The 22316-nt window shown below is 34.0% G+C and overlaps 1 protein-coding gene across 1 annotated transcript in view; it reads left to right on the top strand.

The window, feature by feature from the left end:
- LOC107741990 (zinc finger protein GLI2-like) overlaps nucleotides 1–22316 on the top strand; it is a 104322-nt gene that overhangs the window by 74574 nt on the left and 7432 nt on the right. Inside the window, exons 5-12 of the mRNA XM_016554824.1 lie at nucleotides 468–655; nucleotides 3735–3911; nucleotides 11324–11525; nucleotides 13376–13562; nucleotides 14104–14214; nucleotides 19427–19545; nucleotides 20106–20112; nucleotides 21794–21943. Coding sequence (XP_016410310.1) covers nucleotides 468–655; nucleotides 3735–3911; nucleotides 11324–11525; nucleotides 13376–13562; nucleotides 14104–14214; nucleotides 19427–19545; nucleotides 20106–20112; nucleotides 21794–21943 — 1141 coding nt within the window. The remainder of the gene's footprint in view (nucleotides 1–467; nucleotides 656–3734; nucleotides 3912–11323; nucleotides 11526–13375; nucleotides 13563–14103; nucleotides 14215–19426; nucleotides 19546–20105; nucleotides 20113–21793; nucleotides 21944–22316) is intronic.

The following is a 22316-nucleotide window of genomic DNA, read 5'->3' as shown; positions in this document are numbered from 1 at the left end:
GTGTGTGTGTGTGCGCTTCTGTGTGTGTGTGTGTGTGTGTGCACTTCTGTGTGTGTGTGCGCGCGCGCGTGTGTGTGTGTGTGCGCGCTTCTGTGTGTGTGTAAAATTTAATTGAACTAAATGCAAATCAAATTAAAATGCAAAATATTGTGATTATGTATCAATATGGCTATAAAATAATAATAATACATTTTTTTTATCACATTTACCATCAGAATCACAATTTCAATCTGAAAAAATGCAAACAAATTTTTTCCTCGAATCATGCAGCCCCATAACCTCTTTGCACTATGGGAGAGGAGAAGAGGCGTTTATGACGGTTTTGACTTTCATTAGAAGGAAAGCGTGAGAAACGACAATCTTTAACTCTCAGAGCAGGTCGTTTAAACCTCTGAAGCTGATTTCCAGTTCATTCTGACTGAGATTTTCTGGTAAACGTGCCGTTGGTGATCTGTTTTTCTCTCCAGTCCTGCAGGTTTGGCAGGCAGCCCGGTGATCTCTGACATCTCTCTGATCCGTCTGTCTCCGGGAGAGTCCAGCTTCTTCCCGCCGCACTCTTACGTCTCTCCACACGTGGAGCATTACCTTCGCTCGGCACACAGCAGCCCCACGCTGTCCATGATCTCAGCAGCGAGAGGACTGAGTCCAGCCTATTTTGTAAATTTTTATTTAGTAATAATAATAATTAATAAATATCAATAAATAATAAAATAATAAATATGTATTTACATTTTTCTAATAATTGTTTTGCAATTTGCATTTTTTAAAATAAATTTTAGGAGAAAAATCTGATCCTCTAAAAAACTCCAATCTTGTCCAAATTACATTTTTTAAGTGTTTCAATTAAAATAAAATAAAAATAAGTACTAAAATATTTCTAAAACGTGTAACATTCATTTTTATTGCAATTTTTATTATTGTATTTTTATACATTAACAGCAAATTTAAACAACTACAGGGACTAACTTTTAATAGTTTTTATTCATTCTCAAATTATTTCTGACTTTATTATTAATTTTGTTATTAATATTTTTATTACACTCTAACTTATCACTCTACTTAATTTTAAATGACTACAGTGGAGTTCGTTTTTTATTCTTTTTTCTTAATTTACCATTTTTATTTCTTTATTTGCAAATTATTTCGGAAGTCAAAGCAGTATGCACTACAATTTAAAAAATATATATTTTTTGTATTCAGCAAGGATGCATTAAATTGTTCAAAAGTGACAGTAAAGACATTTATAATGTTGCAAAAGATTTATATTTCAAATAAATGCTGTTCTTTTGAACTTTCTACTCATCTGTGAGTCCTGAAAAATAAAATGTATCACAGTTTCTACAAAAATATTGAGTAGCACAATTGTTTTCAACATTGATAATAATCAGACATGTTTCTCGAGCAGCAAATCAGCATATTAGAATGATTTCTGAAGATCATGTGACACTGAAGACTGGAGTAATGATGCTGAAAATTCAGCTTTGATCACAGAAATAAATTACATTTTAACACATATTCACATAGAACAAAGCTATTTGAAATTCTAATAATATTTCACAATTTTTATAGTATTTTTGTCAAATAAATGCAACCTTTGTGAGCATAAAAGACATTACATCTTTCAAAAACATAAAAAAATCTTACTGACCCCAAACTAGTCTTTCCTGTGGTTGGTCTGAAACAGATCGGCGTTATTTGAGCCTCAGCCGAGGGTTTGCAAATTCAGCATTTCAAAACTTCACTTCTAATGATTGTACTTTTGAAAGCTGCTGTTTTGTTTGAGTATGTGTGTATGTATTTGGGTTTGGCCGCTTGCAAAAGCATTGCCATGAATTGTCAAACACGTGAAACTTTCCCGTCCTGCGATTTGCCCTTCGAGGGCCGTTCTGGAAATGAATACGAGGCAGAATTTCCAGATTCTGTCCCGAAGCGACAACAGGCCTCTCCTCAGAGCTGAATTACAATTACAGGCCGACGGAGTGACATATAAATCACGCTTCACAGTCTGTCAGCCGTAATGTGTTTGCACCTTTAAACTTAAATAAGCAGCGCGCAGGAGATCCCGACAGCGATAAAGACGTAAAAGAGCCACGAGAAAGAGAAATGGGGCTATTTGAGCCCGAGCGAGTGCGGATGGGTAGACGTGGCCTTGAACGCTTTCCAGACGCATCTGACCCGCTGTTAGCGCTGGCTCCTACTTTAAGAGCTTTTTGTTATTTAAGTCAGAATATATAGAAATTAAGGCTTTGGGAGAGAATCCAGGACGCTTTCTGATTGTGTTCATTGGCAGAGGGAGTCGTTTCTATAGTGAAGGAGAGGCAGATGATTTTTTTTATTTTTTATATGGGACCGTTTTGTTGTTCGTTTGATTCAAGTGCCCAGTGCATTCTGGGAGATCCTCAAAAGGTGTTATATGACACACTTGCAGTGCATTGACCAGCATTCACTGCGTTTGCATGCTTACATGGAGCGTATTTCTGTCTTAAGCGCTTGTAATCTGTTCTTCAGCATTAAACATGTTAAACTGCGTCTCTGATTGCTGCTGACACTTTTATAAGAAGTTTAGTAGGTGCAGATGTCAACATGTTCTTACTGTAGGGCCCTTGACCTCACGCCTGTGGACTGAGTCTGTAGAGCTTCACTTTTAATGTTGGTTAATGTTTCTTGCACCAAAACAGATATTTTATCTTTGAATGATCATTTTCCACCATATTATATATAAGGCTATTTTTCTACTGCACCTTTAAGACTTTAAGATTATATGCAAATGATGTCTGTTCTGATTGGCTGACACTGCATCAGTGTTTTTAACTAAAACTATTAAAAATGGTTTTTGTTATAAATCTGAAATAATATATAAACTTGAACTTTTTTTCAGTTAGTGCAACATTTCTAGTTTTTTTTTTTTTATTCTAAGCTTAAATAGTACTAAAAAAGTAAAACTAAAGTTTAAAATAAAAAATAATAATAAAAATGACAAAAGCACATAACAAAAAAAATAAGTAATGGTGGTCACTGAGATACTGTTATTTTTATTAATTCGTTTTTTATTGTATTAGTTTTTATAAATATTTTTAATTTGTTTTTATTTATGTATTTTCTGCTTTCATGTTAATTTTAAAGTTTTAGTCATTTTGTTTTGCTGTTGTTTGTTTTTTAAAATGTTTATATAGTTTTATTAATTTTAATTGTGCGTGCGTGCGTGCGTGCGTGCGTGCGTGCGTATAATTTATTTATTTATTTACTTAAATGGTAAGAACTTCAGTTAATCAGTTTTAGTTAGTTAACTACAATAACCCTGAATACTAAATATAGTACTAAAATTACTTAAACTAAAACTTAAAATATATTAAAGCTAATATTAATTAATATTAATATTAATTATTTTAAAAAGCTAATAAAAATGTCAAAAGCCTGTAATAAAATTAAATCTTAAACTAAAATTAAAATAAAAACTGAAAATATATAAATATAAAAGCCAATTCAAAATCTAAAAAAAGAATACTATAATAGTATATAATACTATAATGTTATATAAATAATACTAAAATAACACTGCTCTGCATACATGGCATAATTCACACAGTTTTTCATCAGTTTCTGAAAGCTGAGGGGGTGTATAATGCAAATGTGGGTGGGTCATATGTTAATGAGCTCGTAGTTGTGATTATCCTGAAGATTTAGCCCTGTTTCCATGAATACATGCCTCTTTAACTCTCTCACTGTCATGGCAGTGACTCACGAGCACCTGAAGGAGCGAGGTTTGTTCGGTTTGCCCCCTCCGCCTCCCGGCGCTACCCACGCAGACTATTATCACCTGATGACCGGCCACAGAAACCCGTACGGAGAGCTGCTGATGCAGGGGGCCGGAGCCGCCGCTCACCTGCCCGAATACTTCACTCCGGTGGACGGTGAGTTCCACAGTCACACAAGCATGCACTGTAAAAAATGACCGTGAATTTAACAGTAAAAGACTGTAAAAATGCTACAGTAAAAAACTGTTAAAGGGTTAACGGTAAGTTCCCCTACTATATATGGTGAAAAACTGTATTGGACATTACATGTAATTTTACTGTAGTATACCGTTTTTGTAAGTGAAAAAGAACGTATCATTTACAATGAATAACCGTATACATTACCATGCCAATCCCTCCGAGAGTTGTCATGACAGAACTATGTTTCTTCTTAGTTTTTTTTTTATCAGTTTTGTACATTAGGGTTGTATGTTACATCTAATGTTGTTAAATGAATGTTTATTGCATTATTTCAGTTTCATGTGTGTTACCGTGATTAGTGTTTGTGTGAGTGACACTGCGCACCTTCTATATATGTTAATATTTAAAAGCTGCTTGTGATAGGCTTTGGTTCATCATGTGACTTTCTCATCACCACCTGCATTTGGTGGTTATCAGTACAAAGATACAAAACAGATTTCAGTACTTAAATAGGTTGGTATATTAACATTATATCAGTTAATGAAAATACGGTATTTAAATGTAAATTTAAGTTAAAACCGTAAAACCTAAAATGTTGCTACCTTATTTTTTACGGTAAAGTTCTGACAACCACAGCTGCCGCTTTTTTACCGTAAATTTTTTACAGTGTGTGTTTGTCTGTATAACTGTTAAAATGCATGATATTTGTTGTGCTAAGAGAATCCACATTTGTTTCCATTTCCATTTCCATTTATTTATTTAGCAGATGCTTTTATCCAAAGCGTCTTTCCAGGATAATACTTTAAAGGACTTTTTAAACACACATTTCTCTAAGATTCACACACCGGCAGACAGTGAAATAAATAAACTCTCATATTCAGCATCCGCTTGCAGCTGACGCTGTCCAAACACTGGCAGGATGCTTCACACGCCAGACGTTTCTGTGTTATTTCTCCTCTCAAAGGAAGCTTTCTGTCATCCAGCGCTTCCTAAATTGCCTTAATAGAAGAATGTTTTTTATTTAGAAATTTTCTGTTCTCATTTTAATTTCAGTTAAAGTTTTAGTAGTCATTTCGTAATTTATTTATGTATCTATATATTTTTTATTCATTTTTATATCAGGTTTAGTTTTTGTTATTTTAGTTTTTTAAAGGGGTCATCAGATGAAAAATTAACTTTTACATGTTGTTTGAACATAAATGTGTGTTGGCAGTGTTTGTACACATCCACCCTATAATGATAATAATATATATAATGATATAAATAATATCCCCTTTCTCAAATCAAGCCGTCCTCAGACCCAGACCCCTCCCACGATAGTTGATTGACACTGGCGTTTTACCTTAGACCTGCGCTGAGTGAGCTGTCATCAGTCCTCCATTGTTTAGACGCCGGAGCAGGTGTAGATGGAGGTGTTTTGTTGTTGGATGTAAATATGAACATAGCAGTCGTCATTTACTCCCGACATCTGAGCCGCTGAAGACGCAGTGGATTACATTTGTTTTTGAAGGGAATGCGCCCCCCGATCTACATAAATGCGTCTATGTTCGCGTGAATCATTCGTGATCCAGCCTCACCTCCAGAAGAAGTGAGTGTAAGGTTCTTTTATGAATCTTTGCAAATTGCCTTTTCTAATAATGTTCTAGTTAGCAAGTTCCGTGGCTAAATGCAGCTAAAGTTTACAGTCTTGTGAGAACGGCTCATCACCCCACGGAAGAGAGGGGCGGGGTCAGCAGAGCTCATTAGCATTTAAAGAGACATGCAACAAAACGGGTTGCTGTGTGCAGAGCTGTTTTTGACAGGGTAAAAAGGTGTTGTTTTACACTACCATTGAGAAATTTTAACCAAAGTATGTTATAGACTTTTCATTAAGACCCTAAAGAATCATACCAACTTGTGGAAAATGGGCATCCGATGACTCCTTTAAGCTTAAATGGAACTAAAATATAGTACTAGTACTGCTATAGTTTTTATTATTATTTTGAATTAGTTTTTCATTTTATATTTTCTGTTTTCATTTTAATTTTGATTAAAGTTTAATTTTGTAATTTTAATTATTTTTTACATATATGTAAATTTTTATATCAGTTATAGTTTTAGTTATAATAGTTTTTAAGCTTAAATATAACTAAAAATGGTACTCGTACTGTTACAGTTTTAATTAATATTTTAATTTAGTTTTTATTTTCATATTTTCTGTTGTCATTTTAATTTTAGTTAAAGATTTGGTAATTTTTTTGTTTTTGTCATTTTTAAAAATACATACAGTTTTTTTCCACTTTTATTTTAGTTTTAGTTATTTTAGTTTTTAAGCTTAAATGGAGCTAAAAAAATAGTACTAGTACTGTTATAGTTTTATTAATATTTTGAATTAGTTTTTTTAATTTTTGGCATTTTGTTGTATTTTGTCATTTTTATTCATTTTAGATTTTTAAATATATCTATATAGTTTTTATTCATTTTATTTTTATTAATGTTATATTAGTAACTAGTTAATTTGGCAACTAGCTGAAATAAAATAAGTAATTTTTTTACTCTTTAGTTACATTTTATTTATTTATTTATTTATTTTTAGTTACCCTGTTTAGGACAGACAGGAAGTGGACATTATTCTGTGGGAAGAATAATGCAGCGGCCCAAATGACTGCCGCTGTTTTATTAAAACAAGCTGTAACGTTCAAGATGGTCATGAAATTTAATTAAAAAATTACTACAAAAAAAAGTTTTTTGTCTTAACCAACCAAGTGATGAGTGACTGAGCAATTAGTAGATTGTTTGATTTCTATTTATGCACATTTCACTGAATAGCTCCGCCCCCTTTTGACATTTCATTGGTCCTAAATCTGGCTCCTCATTAAACATTAAGCATCAAATATGATGAGATTGGCTGTTTTTATGTTTTGTCATGCAGCAGTTTCATGTTCAGTGTTGATGGACAGATAACTCATCACTTCACGCCTGGTAAGTTAGAGGTATTGTAAAGAACATTTGTCAGGCTATCATAATTATTGATTTATTGCTTTTGGAATTTCTGTGCATCTGAATCAGAGTCACTGAAGCATCACATTATTAACAGGTGGATTATGTTGCGTTTGTTTAACTGTCTCTTCTGTATTTAACACAGTTCTTTGGTGTTCTATGAATCAGTCAGAGTGAAAATACCATGACGAGCCACTGTGACTAATATTCCACAGAGAGACAGAGGTGTTATTTCAAACAAACACATGGTGATATACAGTAGGTCTCTGGCTCTCTATAGAACAAGCATTTGTCTCCTTCAAACAATCCGAGCTGAAAAACAAACACTCTCGGTCTGCTCTCACTCTTCAGCGTGACGTCCAGGCGTGTGTGCGCGCAGATCTCGGGCTTTGCTGAAGCAACATGAATGAATAGCTCATTTAGCTGTGCTAACTCCGTCTGGCTTTGATCTGCGTCCCGTCCGGAGCCGCTGATGCTTCCCGACAGCTTTTACACAGATGTGTTTGGACGCTGACAGTGGAGCGTGTCCCGCGCTTTGACGGGAAACAGCGTGAGTCACTTACAAAGACAGATAGAAAGAGAATGAGAGATATGATAAGTCAAGCAAAGCCAGCTAGAAGGTTGTAAAGGTACCTTTGGAGTTTAAAAACACCACATTTTTCATGGTTATATGCCGTTTAGTCACGATTAGCCCAAAGGTACACTAACTGTATAAACAATGGAGCAGCAATAGTTGGTGTAACCATCAAAAATATTGCAATTAGCAGCAATCATTAGATCCAAACAAATTAGGAAAGTGGAGAACATTATCACAATTGGAAAAATTCAGCATAAGGTTCTGTGGATATTGCAGATACAGTTGTTTTTGTGGTAAATTTTGGAATAAAATTGATTGCAGTGACACCTTTGAGGTTTTTTTTTAGTTATAGCGCCACCTATTGGTGGAAATTGCTTATAATTGGTGTGCAATCTCAGACTGTCCTGGTGTGCATGTGTGCCAAATTTTGTTAAGTTTGGACATTGTCACATCCAAAAACCCATATTTGTTCATATGAATTTAGCCACATGCAAACGCTTGGTGCATGGAATCGAAACGCAATTATATGACTTGCTACATACTCAAATGTGTGTAGTATGTCTCTAAAAGTAGATCTGTCCTCTATGGGGTGGTGAGATCTCTATAATAAATACATTTCCGCTGAGGTGAGGTAATTTTGGGGTAAACTTGATCGCGGTTACAGTTTCCTGATTTTTATTTTTGTTTGATTTTTGTTATAGCACCACATATAGGTGGAAATTGCTCAAATTTGGTGTGCAATCTGGTATTGTCCTGGTGTGCATGTATGCCTAATTTTGTGAAGTTTGGACATTGTCACCTCCAAAAACTCACATTTGTTTGTATGAATTCAGCTAAATGCAAACGCTTGGTGCATGTTATCAGAACGCAATTCTATGGCTTACTACATACTCAAATGTGTGTAATATGTATCTGAAAGCGGATCTGTCCTCTATGGGGGGGGAAAACACATTAAAAAATTCATTTCCGCTGAGGTGAAGGTGTAACAGAGACAAATGTCGCTGCCATCGCTGAGCGCTCCCGATACGTTTGGCCAATATGATCATGCAAATTTCACCAGAACGAGTCCAAATCCACATTTGGTCACACATCAGTGGCTCCAAAAGACTCCAGTAAGACATTGATGTTGTGAGTTTTATGTTTGGTTTTCTTGGCCTTTTGTATTTTTAGTGTCCGTTCTCTCTGGATTTGGGTCCTGAGGCAGCTCTTAGCGCTAAAAATGTGTTAGGAGCTCCGACCGATGCCTGAACATGACAGCAAACCATTAGCTCATGCTAAGAGTAATGACCCTCACGGCAACAAAACTGAGGGATTATTTATTAGCGCTGCGGTCTGTGGGGAACCAGTCTGTGCACATACAAAGAAATGATTTGTGTAATCCTGCTTGTGTTGGCACGACACGTGATGAAATCATTATGGACGTCCGGTTGCCAGAGTCTCTGGATATGACCTCTAATCACACACACACAGAGTGTAATGCTTTGCACCTGTTGAGTTCTCTGCAGTTGTCTCAGTAATTCTCCACTGAAATAGCAAACAGATCAGTCTGAAACATAGTCTACACAAGTTAGCAAGCTAGCTACCTGAATAATTAGACGTCTGGTTTAGACGGTGCAGACATTTGATGATAACTGTATCTCTCAGAAAGTGTTTTGAATCCCAGTTGATGTTACTAAGACGATCGTGAGCCGTAGACACGCAAACACGCACTTATTATTTACACACATTCCTTTTCGAGCCAGAATCGGTTCTGTAAATTACCCTCATTAAACAAAGTCAAGTCTGCAATAGTTTGATTGTTATCTGGGTAATTACGGTAATTTATTGGAAAGGATTAATTATCTCAAATCAAATCAAAATGAGGTCATGCTGAGTTCGAGATGGAGACGATTAAGACAGTTCACCTAACCGGTTTATTTTTTCACTAATTCCGTTCGGCCTTGAATTCAACGAGTCACTTTAAACTCAGTTTCAGTATGCTTTGACTTGATTTTTTTTTTTAGGTAACTGTAGGGACACTCTTAAAATTAAAATATTTTATTTAAAACAATATTTTAAAAAAATATATTATTTTATTATTTTTAAGTAATATTTTAACTAATATTTTGTTATTTTTAAATATTGTAAAATATATTTTACGTAATATTTTAACTAAGATCATTTTAAATATTTTATTTAATGTTTTTAATTATTTATTTAAATTGTTTATTATTGTAAAAATAAAAGATTTTATTAAAAATAACATTTTAAATACACTATTTTTAAAGAATGTTCTTAAAATAATTTTCTAGAATAATATTTAAAATATAACATTTCATTTTATTACTAAGTATTAATTAACTTTAAGAGCATTTTCTTGCACAGTTTACAAAAAAATAAAAATAAATAAAAAAGCTGTGCTCAAAACAGTAATCTGCAAAGATACAGAAAGAAACAGATACTATCCCACTATCCCAAAACTGGTGCCATTTTGTTTTTGTTTTTTCATAAAGTTTGTTATGAAATCTTCACTATCTGTGTAATATTGGAGTGACGCCAGTTTCCCAGTGAAGTCTCGTTATCTGCGTACAGTATATTCTGTTTTCTGTGGCCAGGAATCCGTCTTGAGCACTTATTGATGGGGTCCGGCTCATTCCTGCGGAGCCGTGAGCCGCAGAGGGTGTGTGAGAGCATCGATCATGTAGTTGTGCCTCACACACACACACACACACACACACACGGTTCCTGAAATAGCTCAGCGTTGGATGAAACTGGAAATGACACGCTGAGATTCTCCTGAGCGAGAGAAAGAGAATCAAACAGAAGTATTGATCACCTGATCAGATGGTAAACTAGATTTAGATAGATAGATAGATAGATAGATAGATAGATAGATAGATAGAATAATTTGTGTTAATGAATTGCACAATAAACAATTATTAATAAAGTAAAATAAAATTAGATTTAATTTTTTACACACAATGTTACCAAAGCATAAGTAACTGTAGGAGCACTTTAATTATTAAATTATTAGATATTATTTAATAATTATTTTAATAGTTGTTTTTATTTGTAAGTTATATTTAGTTTGTAAAATAATATTTTAAATATATTTTTTAAAAATGGTAAAAAAAAAATAATAATTTAAAATAATATTTTAACTTATTTTTTATTTTTAATATATATTATAAAATTGTAATATTTCGAATATTTTTATTGACTCGTTGATATTGATTGGATTTCAAATCCTGAATAATTTGCATTGATGAATTGCACAATAAACATTTATTAGGAAAGTAAAATAAATTTAGATTTTTTTTTTTTTTACCCACAATATTACCAAAGTAACAGTAGGGGAACTTTAATTATTTAATAATTAAATGTTGTTTTATAATTAATTAAATATATGTTTATTTATAAATATTATAAATATATATTTTAATAGTTTAATATAATATTTTAACTTTTTTTATTTTTAATTAATATTATATAAAACAATATATTAATAATACACAGTATTAACAAATTACCAAACTGTAGGGGCACTTTAATTCATAAATTAATTATTTAAGAATATTTTAAATACTTATTTATTTGTAAAGTAATATTTTAAATATTTGTATTATTTTTACACATTGTAAAAAATACAATCTTTTATTTTAAATAATATTTAATTTTAAAAAAAATTATATTATAACATCATATTCTATTTAAAGTAATATTTTAAATATTTTTGATTGATCGACTGATATTAACTGGTTTTTAAATAATAAAAAAAATTTAATAATTGATGAATTGCACAATAAACATTTATTAAGAGAGTAAAATCTATTTTGATTTGATGTCTCAACAGTGTCGCGGTTTCCCAGCCCTCGTCTGACGCCGCGCTTGAGCCGGAAGCGAGCTCTGTCCATCTCTCCGCTCTCAGACGCCAGTATCGACCTGCAGACCATGATCCGCACCTCGCCCAACTCTCTGGTGGCCTACATCAACAACTCTCGCTCCAGCTCGGCCGCCAGCAGCTCTTATGGGCACCTGTCCGTCGGAGGCATCAGGTACACAGGGTTGCCAGGTCCCAGAAAAATTTCCAGCCCAAAGCTTACTCAAAACCCGGCCAAAAAGAATGAAAAATAGCCCAATTTTTGGCCCCAACCACAGTTGACAGCAGCTTTATTCCATTAAAGGGATAGTTCACCCAAAAATGAAAATGTGATGTTTATCTGCTTACCCCCAGGGCATCCCGGATGCCGTGCGCGCACTCAAGGAAGTGGGACATAGTGTTGTATTAGAGGTAAAAATTATATAAATACTGTTCGGTTTCTGGCACAAACCGATCGTTTCGTGTCTTAGGACATCAATGTGTCGTCACGAGCCGCAGGGTTTAATTTGGATTTGTCTGTGCATGTTTTTTTTACTCTCATAGATTTTGTTACCATTGCCATGCATTATACGACTGATAGACTGCAACGGCTGGAGTTAAAAATCATAATTTGTGTTCTACTGAAGAAACAAAGTCACCTACATCTTGGATGCCCCGGGGGTAAGCAGATAAATATCACATTTTCATTTTTGGGTGAACTATCCCTTTAATGCACTTTAAAACAAACATTTAGATTTTTTTCATTCTATGTTTTGGATTTTTGGCTAGACTTGTTTAAATGTACTGTGTGCATATTTAATTATTTAATCTGTATTTTATTTTTTTTTTTTTACTCTTTTATTTTTCAGCACTTTTCATGATAAAATTTAAAATTAGGGCTGGGCAATATGGCCAGAAATATTATGACAATATTTTTTTTTCTCCATGTCGTACGATATCGATATTTATCACAATATTCATTTACCATTAATATGGAAGGAAATGCTTTCCATGTGTTTTTTAGACCTTGAGAATAAATGTAAACATAACTAGTTTTTTTCATGACCTCATAAACTTTTTTTCATAAAGCTGAATTTTAATTTAGGACCCCATGAAATCCATTTTGATTTTCCCTAAATTCTTTTCCATTTTATTTAGTTTGTATTTGATTATTTAATACAAATTTATCATCAAAAAACGTGTCTAATGAAATGATTAATAAAACTTTTTTAACAATTTAATCAATCTTTTAAAATATTATCAAATGTAACAAAATATTGCATTTTTATTTTTGCCAAATAATTTAAAAAAATTACAAAACTGCATGTTTTGTCAAATGTAATATGTTTCTGTTAAAAATTCCTTCACGTTTGTTGTCCAGTTTTTCAAACGAAACGGTGAAAAGCCCTGAAGTGCCTCTCGGAGAGGCTCTGAAGATGAACTTCATGTGTTCATGTCCTCATATGTGAGCCTGCAGCACAAAAGCAGTCTTAAGTCGCTGGGGTATATTTGTAGCAATAGCCAACAATACACTGCATGGGTCAAAATGATCCATTTCTCTTTTATGCCAAAACTCATTAGGATATTAAGTAAAGATCATGTTCCATTAAGATATTTTGTAAATTTCCTACCGTAAATATATCAAAACTTAATTTTTGATTAGTAATATGCATTGCTAAGAACTTCATTTGAACAACTTTAAAGATGATTTTCTCAATATTTAGATTTTTTTGCACCCTCAGATTCCAGATTTTCAAATAATTGTATATCAGCCAAATATTGTCCTATCCTAACAAACCATACATCAACGGAAAGCTTATTTATTCAGCTTTCAGATTATGTATAAATCTCAATTTCACAAAATTTACCCTTATGACTGGTTTTGTGCTCCAGGGTCACATATAGGGAGATGCAGACGCTGAAATCACCGATTTGTCTATAGATAAACTTATAGTACAGTACATTATAAAACTAGCCAAGAAAACCGCGACCCTGGCAACACTGCAGGTACAGACCGGATTGAATGTTAGTGTTTTTTTGCTGCAGTCCGTCGTTCCCGTTCCCGCACTCCATCAATCCGGTGGCGTATCAGCAGCTGTTGTCCCAGCAGAGAGGCCTCAGTGCGTTCGGACACACTCCGCCGCTCCTCCAGCCGTCACCCACATTCTCCAGCAGACACCCGCTGAGCCTCTCCTCCCTGCAGACGCCCTCCGCCAGAGACCCCGAGACCCAGGTACCAGTCACACACATCAGCCTCCGTCAGTTTCTCACAATGCTTTTTATTTGTTTCATTTTATATTCATTTAATATTATTAACATTCATTTTTATATTTTATATATTTTATTTTATATTATATTAAATTAATTTAAATTAAATTAAATGTAAAAAGATTAAATTTATATAAATTAAATTTTTTTTATTAAACAAATATTTTACTATAAGTTTGCATAATTTATTATAATGTTTTATTTATAATCAGACTAAACTGTTATTCATTCATTAATAATGCATTGTAATGGAAAAAATAAATACATTTAAAATAAATAAAACCAGCCTGATTATTATTAGAGCGGACAGTTGAAGCTGCACACTCATGAGAGCACATGTTGCTGGCTGTGGTTGTGCTGCTGTCACGTTCAGGCGAGCAGAACCACACAGTGTTTACAAACTCTGTCAGCACTTTGGGTCGCAGCTAAACGCTGCTGCGTTCACAGCACATGTGCTCACTGCAGACGGTGACTGCTGCTCTCGCTTTCCTTCCCTCCTTCTTTAGAACACAAATGGCGACTCTGCAGTCAGCAGCACGGTAAACCCCCTGAACAACAAGAGGTCAAAGGTCAAGACAGAGTTGGACGGGCCGCGACCTTTATCGCCTTGCTCTCCGGTAAGAAAATACTGTGGCTCTGTCACAAAACCTAGTGAGCCGACTTGTCTAAGTTAACATCCTAAATCAACTGGAAGCTCAAGGTCCACACAATATGTAACATATGTTTATATGTTAATATAAATAGAAAATAAATGTTGTTATATGAATATATCAATATATTTATATTAATTAATGAATTAATTTATAATTTAAAGTATAATGTTTACTGAAGATTTTTTTTTAATATTAATATAAGGTAGAATGTATTATATTAGTATATAATATTAATAAATACATTTATGTCATTAAAATATATTTCTATTAATTCATGAATTATTTTATAATAGTAATTAATATTAATATAAAGTAGAATGGATTATATTAATATAATTAAGTAATTAACTATATTTATTTTTGTGTGTGCAGTGTATTGTAGTATTTAAAAATTGTTTTAAAAGTAGTAAAATAAATTATAATAATTTGCATTTTAATTAGATGTAAATATTTTATTATATATTAATTAATTTTAGATTAATATTCACTGCAGATTTAATATATAAGTAGTAAAATTAATTATAATAATTTGCATTTTAATTAGATGTAAATATTTTATTATATATTAATTAATTTTAGATTAATATTCACTGCAGATTTAATATATTATACTTATATTATGTACTTATAATTATACTACATTATTATTATACATTTTAATATTAATATAAAGTGGAATGTATTGTACTAATATAATAATATATTACAAAAACTAAAATATATGCAGTAAATATTAAAATAAAATATAATTTATTAGATTAGTATATAATGTTACAATAATTATACATATTTTATATTAAAACAAAAATATTAAACCAATAATGTTTGTGTGTGTGGTGTATTTAAAAATAAATTCATATATGTTACATTAATGTTAATTTCCATTTTAATTAGATTTATTATAACTATTTTTTAGCGCCAATATTTTTCATTATTTAATAATATACATTTAAAATCAGCATATTTATATTAATTCATGAATTATTTTATAATAGTAATTAATATTAATATAAAGTAGAATGGATTATATTAATATAATTAAGTAATTAATAATATAATAATATATTACAAAAACTAAAATATATGCAGTAAATATTAAAATAAAATATAATTTATTAGATTAATATATAATGTTACAATAATTTTATATTAAAACTATGTTTTTTTTGTGTGTGGTGTATTTAAAAATAAATTCATATATGTTACATTAATGTTAATTTCCATTTTAATTAGATTTATTATAACTATTTTTTAGCGCCAATATTTTTCATTATTGAATAATATACATTTAAAATCAGCATCTCTTGAATGCATAATAGATTTTTTCTAAGGTTGTAGCCGTGCATTCTTGGATAGCTTTGAGATGCTTCTATTGAATCTGGCTTGTAATATAATCTATGATCCCTTAAAATGCTGTCTAGGTAGGCAGCTGACTAGATTATGGAACAAAAGACGGAAAACTTAAAGAAACAACAGGCAGCAAAAGGCCCATGTGTCCTGTTATTCCGGAAAAAAAAACTGTGGATTTTTCTCTCTGAAACGCTCCGCACTGATCAATGACGGGCCAGGAGGCCCCCGGGAGCCGCCAGCGTCCCCTGACCCCTTTCTTCGCATGCGCCGCGCAAGAAAAACTCCAGCTGATAAGAGCTTTACACGCGCTGACTCGCTCGCTCACCGCGTTTCTCTCGCGGCCGTGTAAACTGTGCCAGAGCACTTCATTTTAATGAAATATTGGCCGGCCGTTATTGTCACCTGAGAGTTTTTTCCCCCTCTCTTTCTCTCTCTCTCGCACGGCTCATCTTTTGACAAATCTGCGGCTGCTCTTGGCGGTGAGGCAGGTTGGTGCTTGATGCATGGGGAATAAGGCGGCTGGCGTCGTCTTGGGGCCAACAGAATTGATGAAGATAGCTCACGGGGCAGAGATAAACATGCTGCAGTCAGCACGCCGCGCGTGTGTGTTGCATCGCTACCCACAGCAGTGCAGCGGTCCGATCGCTCTTAACACCACACACGCGCCCCTACAAGCGCACAATTAATGCTTCGTCTTCGTACTACGATTCTGGCCGAGTAAATAATATATCAGCGTTCCGGGAGTGCTGATATAGAGTACAACGGCACGTTTCGCACGCCGTTTGTCTGCCTATCGTCAGCAAGATTCAACGTTTTTTTTATGTCAAATTCGATGTCAATAGGATTTTCGTTTGCAAACAAACTTCAACGTCTGTCCAGTGTTTGGGTTTTGACGTCAACCCAATTTTTGTTTTCAACCAACATTTTACGTCTGTCCGATATTGTACGTTGTAAATCATATATCAGCATTCAGGGAGTGCCGATATTGAGCACAACGGCACGTTTCGCACATCGTTTTTCTGCCCAGTGGCCACTAACATCATAAGGTGTTGATATTTGGTTGAAAATAGGTTGAATATTTGTGGAGATGGTCTCTGTTTTAAACCTTGAAAAAATTCGGCTTAACGAATCAAAGTCTCTTAATTTTTCCAAGGTCTGGGGTCCCTTCCTCCAACATTTACATAATAGTAGAACTTAAAGATTATTATACTATTTATAGTAATTATCTGTTATACTATGATTTTTGTGGTGATTTTTGTCGCTGTCCTTGTGTGATTTATATTCATTTTATGTATTTTATTTAGGCATTTTTGTCCTTTATAAATTCATCTGGCTTTTTTTTTTTTTTTTTTTTGGGTGGGGGGTCAGGTTGTTTGATTGTTGTTGTTATAAAATTAATAAAAATAATATGGTAAAGAAAATAGGTTGAATATATAACGTCACTTTCATGTAGAAAAGTGACGACTGATGACATTGATATTTTGTTGGTTTTAAGTCATGGTATTAAGCAAGATTCAACGTTTTGTTTTTTTTATGTTGAACCAATGCTGGATTTCGATGTAAACACGATTTTCGTTTGCAAACAAAATTCAACGTCTGTCCAGTGTTTGGGTTTTGACGTCAACCCAATTTTTTTACGACCAAAATTTTACATCAGTCCAATGTTGTACATTATAAATAATATATCAGCGTTCAGGGAGTGCCGATATAGAGTACAACACCACGTTTTGCATGCATTTTTTGTGCACAGTGGCTGCTAATGTCATAAGATATTTGGTTGAAAATAGGTTGAATGTATGTCTAATACCAACGTCAGTTTCACATAGAATAGTAATGACAGATGACGTTCATATTTTGTTGGTTTTAAGTCGAAAAACTCAACTGTATCATCTTTTAACGTCAAATCAACGCTGGGTTTCGATGTCAACCCAATTTTCGTTTCTAACCTAAATTCAATGTCTGTCCAATGTTGGAGGCTGACATCAAGCCAGTGTTGTGTTTTGACGTCAAACCGATTTTCGCTTCCAACCAAAATTCAGTGTGTGTCCAATGTTGTAGGTCGATATCAAGTCATCATTGGATTTTGTACGTCAACACAATTTTGGTTTCCAATCAAAATTTAACGACTGTCTAATGTTTGGGTTTTGACGTCAACACAATTTTAGTTTCCAACCAAAATTTAACGTCTGTCCAGTGTTAACATAAAGCCAATGTTGGAGGTCAACCTCAAGCCAACGTTGTTTTAACGTCAATCTGATTTTCATTTCCAACCAAAAATTGAACGTTTGTCTTATGTTGGAAGTTGACATTAAGTGAGCTCTAGGTTTTGATCTCAACCCAATTTTCACTTTCAACTAAAATTCAACATCTGTTCAATTTTGGAAGTTGATGTCAAGCCAAATTGAACATTTATGTCACCCAATTTTCATTTCCATCCAAAATTCAATGTCTGTCCACCGTTGGAGGTTGACGTCCAACCAATGCTACATTTTGAAGTCAAACCGATTTTCATTTCCAGTCAAAATGTAACTTGTGTTCATTGTTAACATTAAGCCAATGTTAGAGGTTGACGTCAAGCCAATGTTTAGTTTTAACGTCAACCTGATTTTCTTTTCCAACCAGTCTGTCCACTGTTGGAAGTTGACTTTATGTCAACTCTGGGATTTGACATCAAACCAATTTTAGTTTATAACCAAAATTCAATGTCTGTCTGTTGTAGGTCGACGTCAAGTCAGCTTTGGGTTTCGATGTCAACCCATTTTTCAATTTTAACTAAAATTCAACATCTGTTCAACTCTGGAATTTGATATCAAGCCAAACTTGAACTTTTATGTCAACCCAATTTTCAATTCTAACCAAAATTCAACGTGTTTAAAGTTGGAGGTCGACAACAAGCCAACATTGGGTTTTAATGTTGACTATTTTTATTTCAACCAAATTTCAATGGCTGTCCTATGTTGAAAGTTGACGTCAAGTAAGCTTTGGGTTTTTTACGTCAAACAGATTTTCATTTCCAACCAAAATTCAATGTGTGTTCAATGTTAGAAATTAATGTAAAGCCATTGTTGGAGATTGACAACAAGCTTGCGTTGAGTTTTGACGTCAGCTCGATTTTCATTTCCATCCAAAATGTAACGTCTGTCCACTGATGGTGTCAACTTCTTTCTGATGTTAAATTAACATCCGATGCCAGCTGGGTGTGGTGCGTTTAAGTCTGTACATTGTTTCCCAATATGTAAAGCTTGATGCTTTGGCTCCTTTTGGGACTATTTTTGAAGCAAAATTTCATTTGTGTAAATTTGGCTTAAATATTGCGTAAACTGATCAAAAAGATGTGACAATCATTGAACATTCTCATCATACTGTAAGTCTGTGTGCAAATGTTTTCACAAACATATGATTCATCAATAATTTTCTACTAGAAATGATTAGAAATTTACAAAAATATAAGAAAAACTGATACCGCATGTACACAAAAATCACATACTCTGGGTGTCATTATAAATGAGTTAAGACGAAATTATATACATAGACACTGAATGGTAAATATATTTCATTTTATATATAAAGAGTAAGAAAAGAAAGGCTGTATAGGAAAGCCTTTATATGAAGATGTTTAGGGTGGGTTTTATGCAAATTAATTAGTGTATTTAGAATACTCTAAATTCATTAACAATAGGCGGAAATTTTTCATCAGAAGATCTCTTGTGTAATAATCCAGTTACAAATAATTCACGCAATTAATGCCAAATGAGACCCGTTTTCTCTTGCTAACAAAGCGGTCCGCTAAAGAGCGTTTATGTGTAACACTGCTGTTCCCCCTCAGGACCATCTGGGAGGCGCAGTGGACCTGAAGGAAGACTTGGACGACTGCAAGCAGGAGGCTGAGGTGGTATACGAGACCAACTGCCACTGGGAGAAATCTAAAAATGCAGAAAGTTTCCTGTGAGGGGTAGGTTTAGGTGTAGGGTTGGTGTAGGGCGATAGAATATACGGTCTGTACAGTAGAAAAAACATTACGCCTATGGAGAGTTCCCACAAGGATAGCAAACCAGACATGTGTGTGTGTGAGTGAGTGAGTGAGTGAGTGTGTGTGTGTGTGTGTGTGTGGGCGGTTATGAGATAGTCTGACAGACGGCTGACACAGGTGAGTGTTTCAGAGCTGCGCTCAGTTGGAACAGGGTCAACTTATCAATGAATACCAGCAGAATCAACATTTATTAGGTTCTAAACACCTCCAACTTTTTTGCATCTTAGACAGGAAGAGCCCGCCTCACCTGCATTTATAGTGCGAAATCGGCCAATCAGATTGGACATGACATTATGACAAAGCATTTACTGTTTTTGTGTGCAATGTGGTCCACATGTGTCCCGTCTTTTACCTAAATTTACTGACTCATTTTTGACCGAGGCAGCTGAGTGGCACAAGGTGTCACTGACCTCTGACCTCTTGCCCTGTGACTCAAAGGCCACAGCGTAAATCTGTCTCAGCAGATGATCTGAAGTGTCCATGTGGAACTGAGCAGCTTTAGAATACCACAGGTTAACAATAGAAAATAAATGCATGATATAAAGACTTGGTTCAATAAAAGTTGGTCAACACTGAAACAATTTATCATAATGAATATTATACATAGTTTATATAATTAATATATAACATTAATTATATTTTAAAGATTATATATAATATAAATACTGGAGGTTAACGTCCAGTAGGTTAATGTAATTTTCATTTCCAAACAAAATTTGATATTTGTTGAATGTTAGAAGTTGATGTAAAGCCATAATTGTATTTTAAATATTATATCTATATCTATCTATTTATAAACTATCTAGTTTATAAAATAAATATATAATATTAATTATAATAAAAAATCTGAATCTTATTTAAAATAATTTAATGTTTAATTTTTTTTAATCATCTGTATATTCAATATTCAGAATCATTCAGGAGCTGGAAACAATCCACACACACACACACACACACACACACACATCCTCCACAAAGAGCGTCATTATGGCCACATCTGTAGACTTTCCATCATGTTGCACAACACTGAACTGCTCCAGATCACTGATAAAACACTCACACACACACACACACACACACACACACACACACACAGGCGCTGTGTTCCTCTTTAAGCCTGTAACGAGCCGTTATCAGTGTGTATCACTTGTGTAAACAGATGTGAGTGTGTGATCTAGTGAAGATCTCACTGAGTGACTGAAGAGACAGTGAGAGTGAATCAGTGTGTTTCAGTGGTATGGACGGCTCTTTCTGCTTCACTGATCGGCTGGAATGCCACAGAAACGCCACAGGACAAGTGCATGCTGGGATAGATCAAGCCCATCTCAGGAAAGCACATCAAACCATCACACAGAAAGCAGTTAGTCGTGAACACACACCAGACAAACACCTTTGACCCAATTCAAACTTTATTAGCATGCTTAAAAGAAATCATATATATATCCTGTATTTGAGACTAGGGTTGCAAAGGCGTGGAAAATTTCCGGTAAATTTCCGGAAACTTTCCAAAAATCCCTGAAATATTCTAAAAAAATGGAATGTTTGGAATGGAATCCTGGAATGTTTCCGAAATTTACTGGAAAATTTTCACCTTTTTGCAACCCTATTTGAGAGACAGATTTAAAAATATATATTTTTAAACCAAAACACCAGTTGATTTAAAGACACTGAGGCTAGTTCAAACATGATTAAGAAAAGTGAAGAGAAACGATCCTGCAGCGTTTGAAAGGCACTGGAGCCGCTTTGTGTACATCACCAAGAATCCCTTAAAAGCTGTTTGCGTAAGTACACAGAGAGTGTTAGTAATTGCACATTTGTGTCTCTCTCAGATCTGAGGTTTCTCAGTTTAAAAACACACTCTCTCACAATCACACACCATCACATTTTCTTATTCCCGTCTGAAAAGATGTGGAGAACGCAGACGCTCGTGATGGATAGCGCTGCTCTTCAATTGGCCAATAGGCAAATGGGCTCCTCAGAAGCTCAAATTGCTTTATTTTCTCAAGTCTTGCGTCCAAACGACGCCAATTGTGCTGTTTTTTTGCACGACACGTGAAAACGGCACGGCCAATTAGACCTTAAACACAACCCTGGCATTACAAAGGGAGGCGAGACGTCCGAGACACAGAGTGAAAGTGAGCTGTTGTGTTTGTGTGTTCGCAGCACATCAATAACGAACACATCCACGGGGAGAAGAAGGAGTTCGTGTGCCGCTGGGAGGAGTGTTCGCGCGAGCAGAAGCCCTTTAAAGCGCAGTACATGCTGGTGGTTCATATGCGCAGACACACCGGGGAGAAACCGCACAAGTGCACTGTGAGTCAGTCGCACACACCTACAGTTAACTAGCTGTCTGAATGAGGGCATACCGTAGACCTAGTACAGATTAACTCTAACCATAAAAGAAAACTTGCATTTTTATACTTTAAAAAAAGCATAAAAAATTAAAATGTAAATGTCCCCAAACTACAGCTAAGAAAACATTTTTATATACTTAAAAAAAAAATGTATACAAAATAAAATATCAAAAATCAAGAATGCAAATGACCCAAATTTACAGCTAAAACCACTTTTATGATATTTATATTTAAAAATATATATATAAAAAATATTTGGATTTTTTTTTATATAAATTTAAATGTCCCAAAACTACAAGCTAAAAAAAATTGCATTTTTATACTTAAAGACT

Source organism: Sinocyclocheilus rhinocerous, unplaced genomic scaffold (assembly GCF_001515625.1).
Source record: "Sinocyclocheilus rhinocerous isolate Xijiao unplaced genomic scaffold, SAMN03320098_v1.1 scaffold586, whole genome shotgun sequence".
Classification (NCBI taxonomy): domain Eukaryota; kingdom Metazoa; phylum Chordata; class Actinopteri; order Cypriniformes; family Cyprinidae; genus Sinocyclocheilus; species Sinocyclocheilus rhinocerous.
Note: the sequence above shows the minus strand (reverse complement) of the source record. Positions and strands in the feature narration are given on the sequence as shown.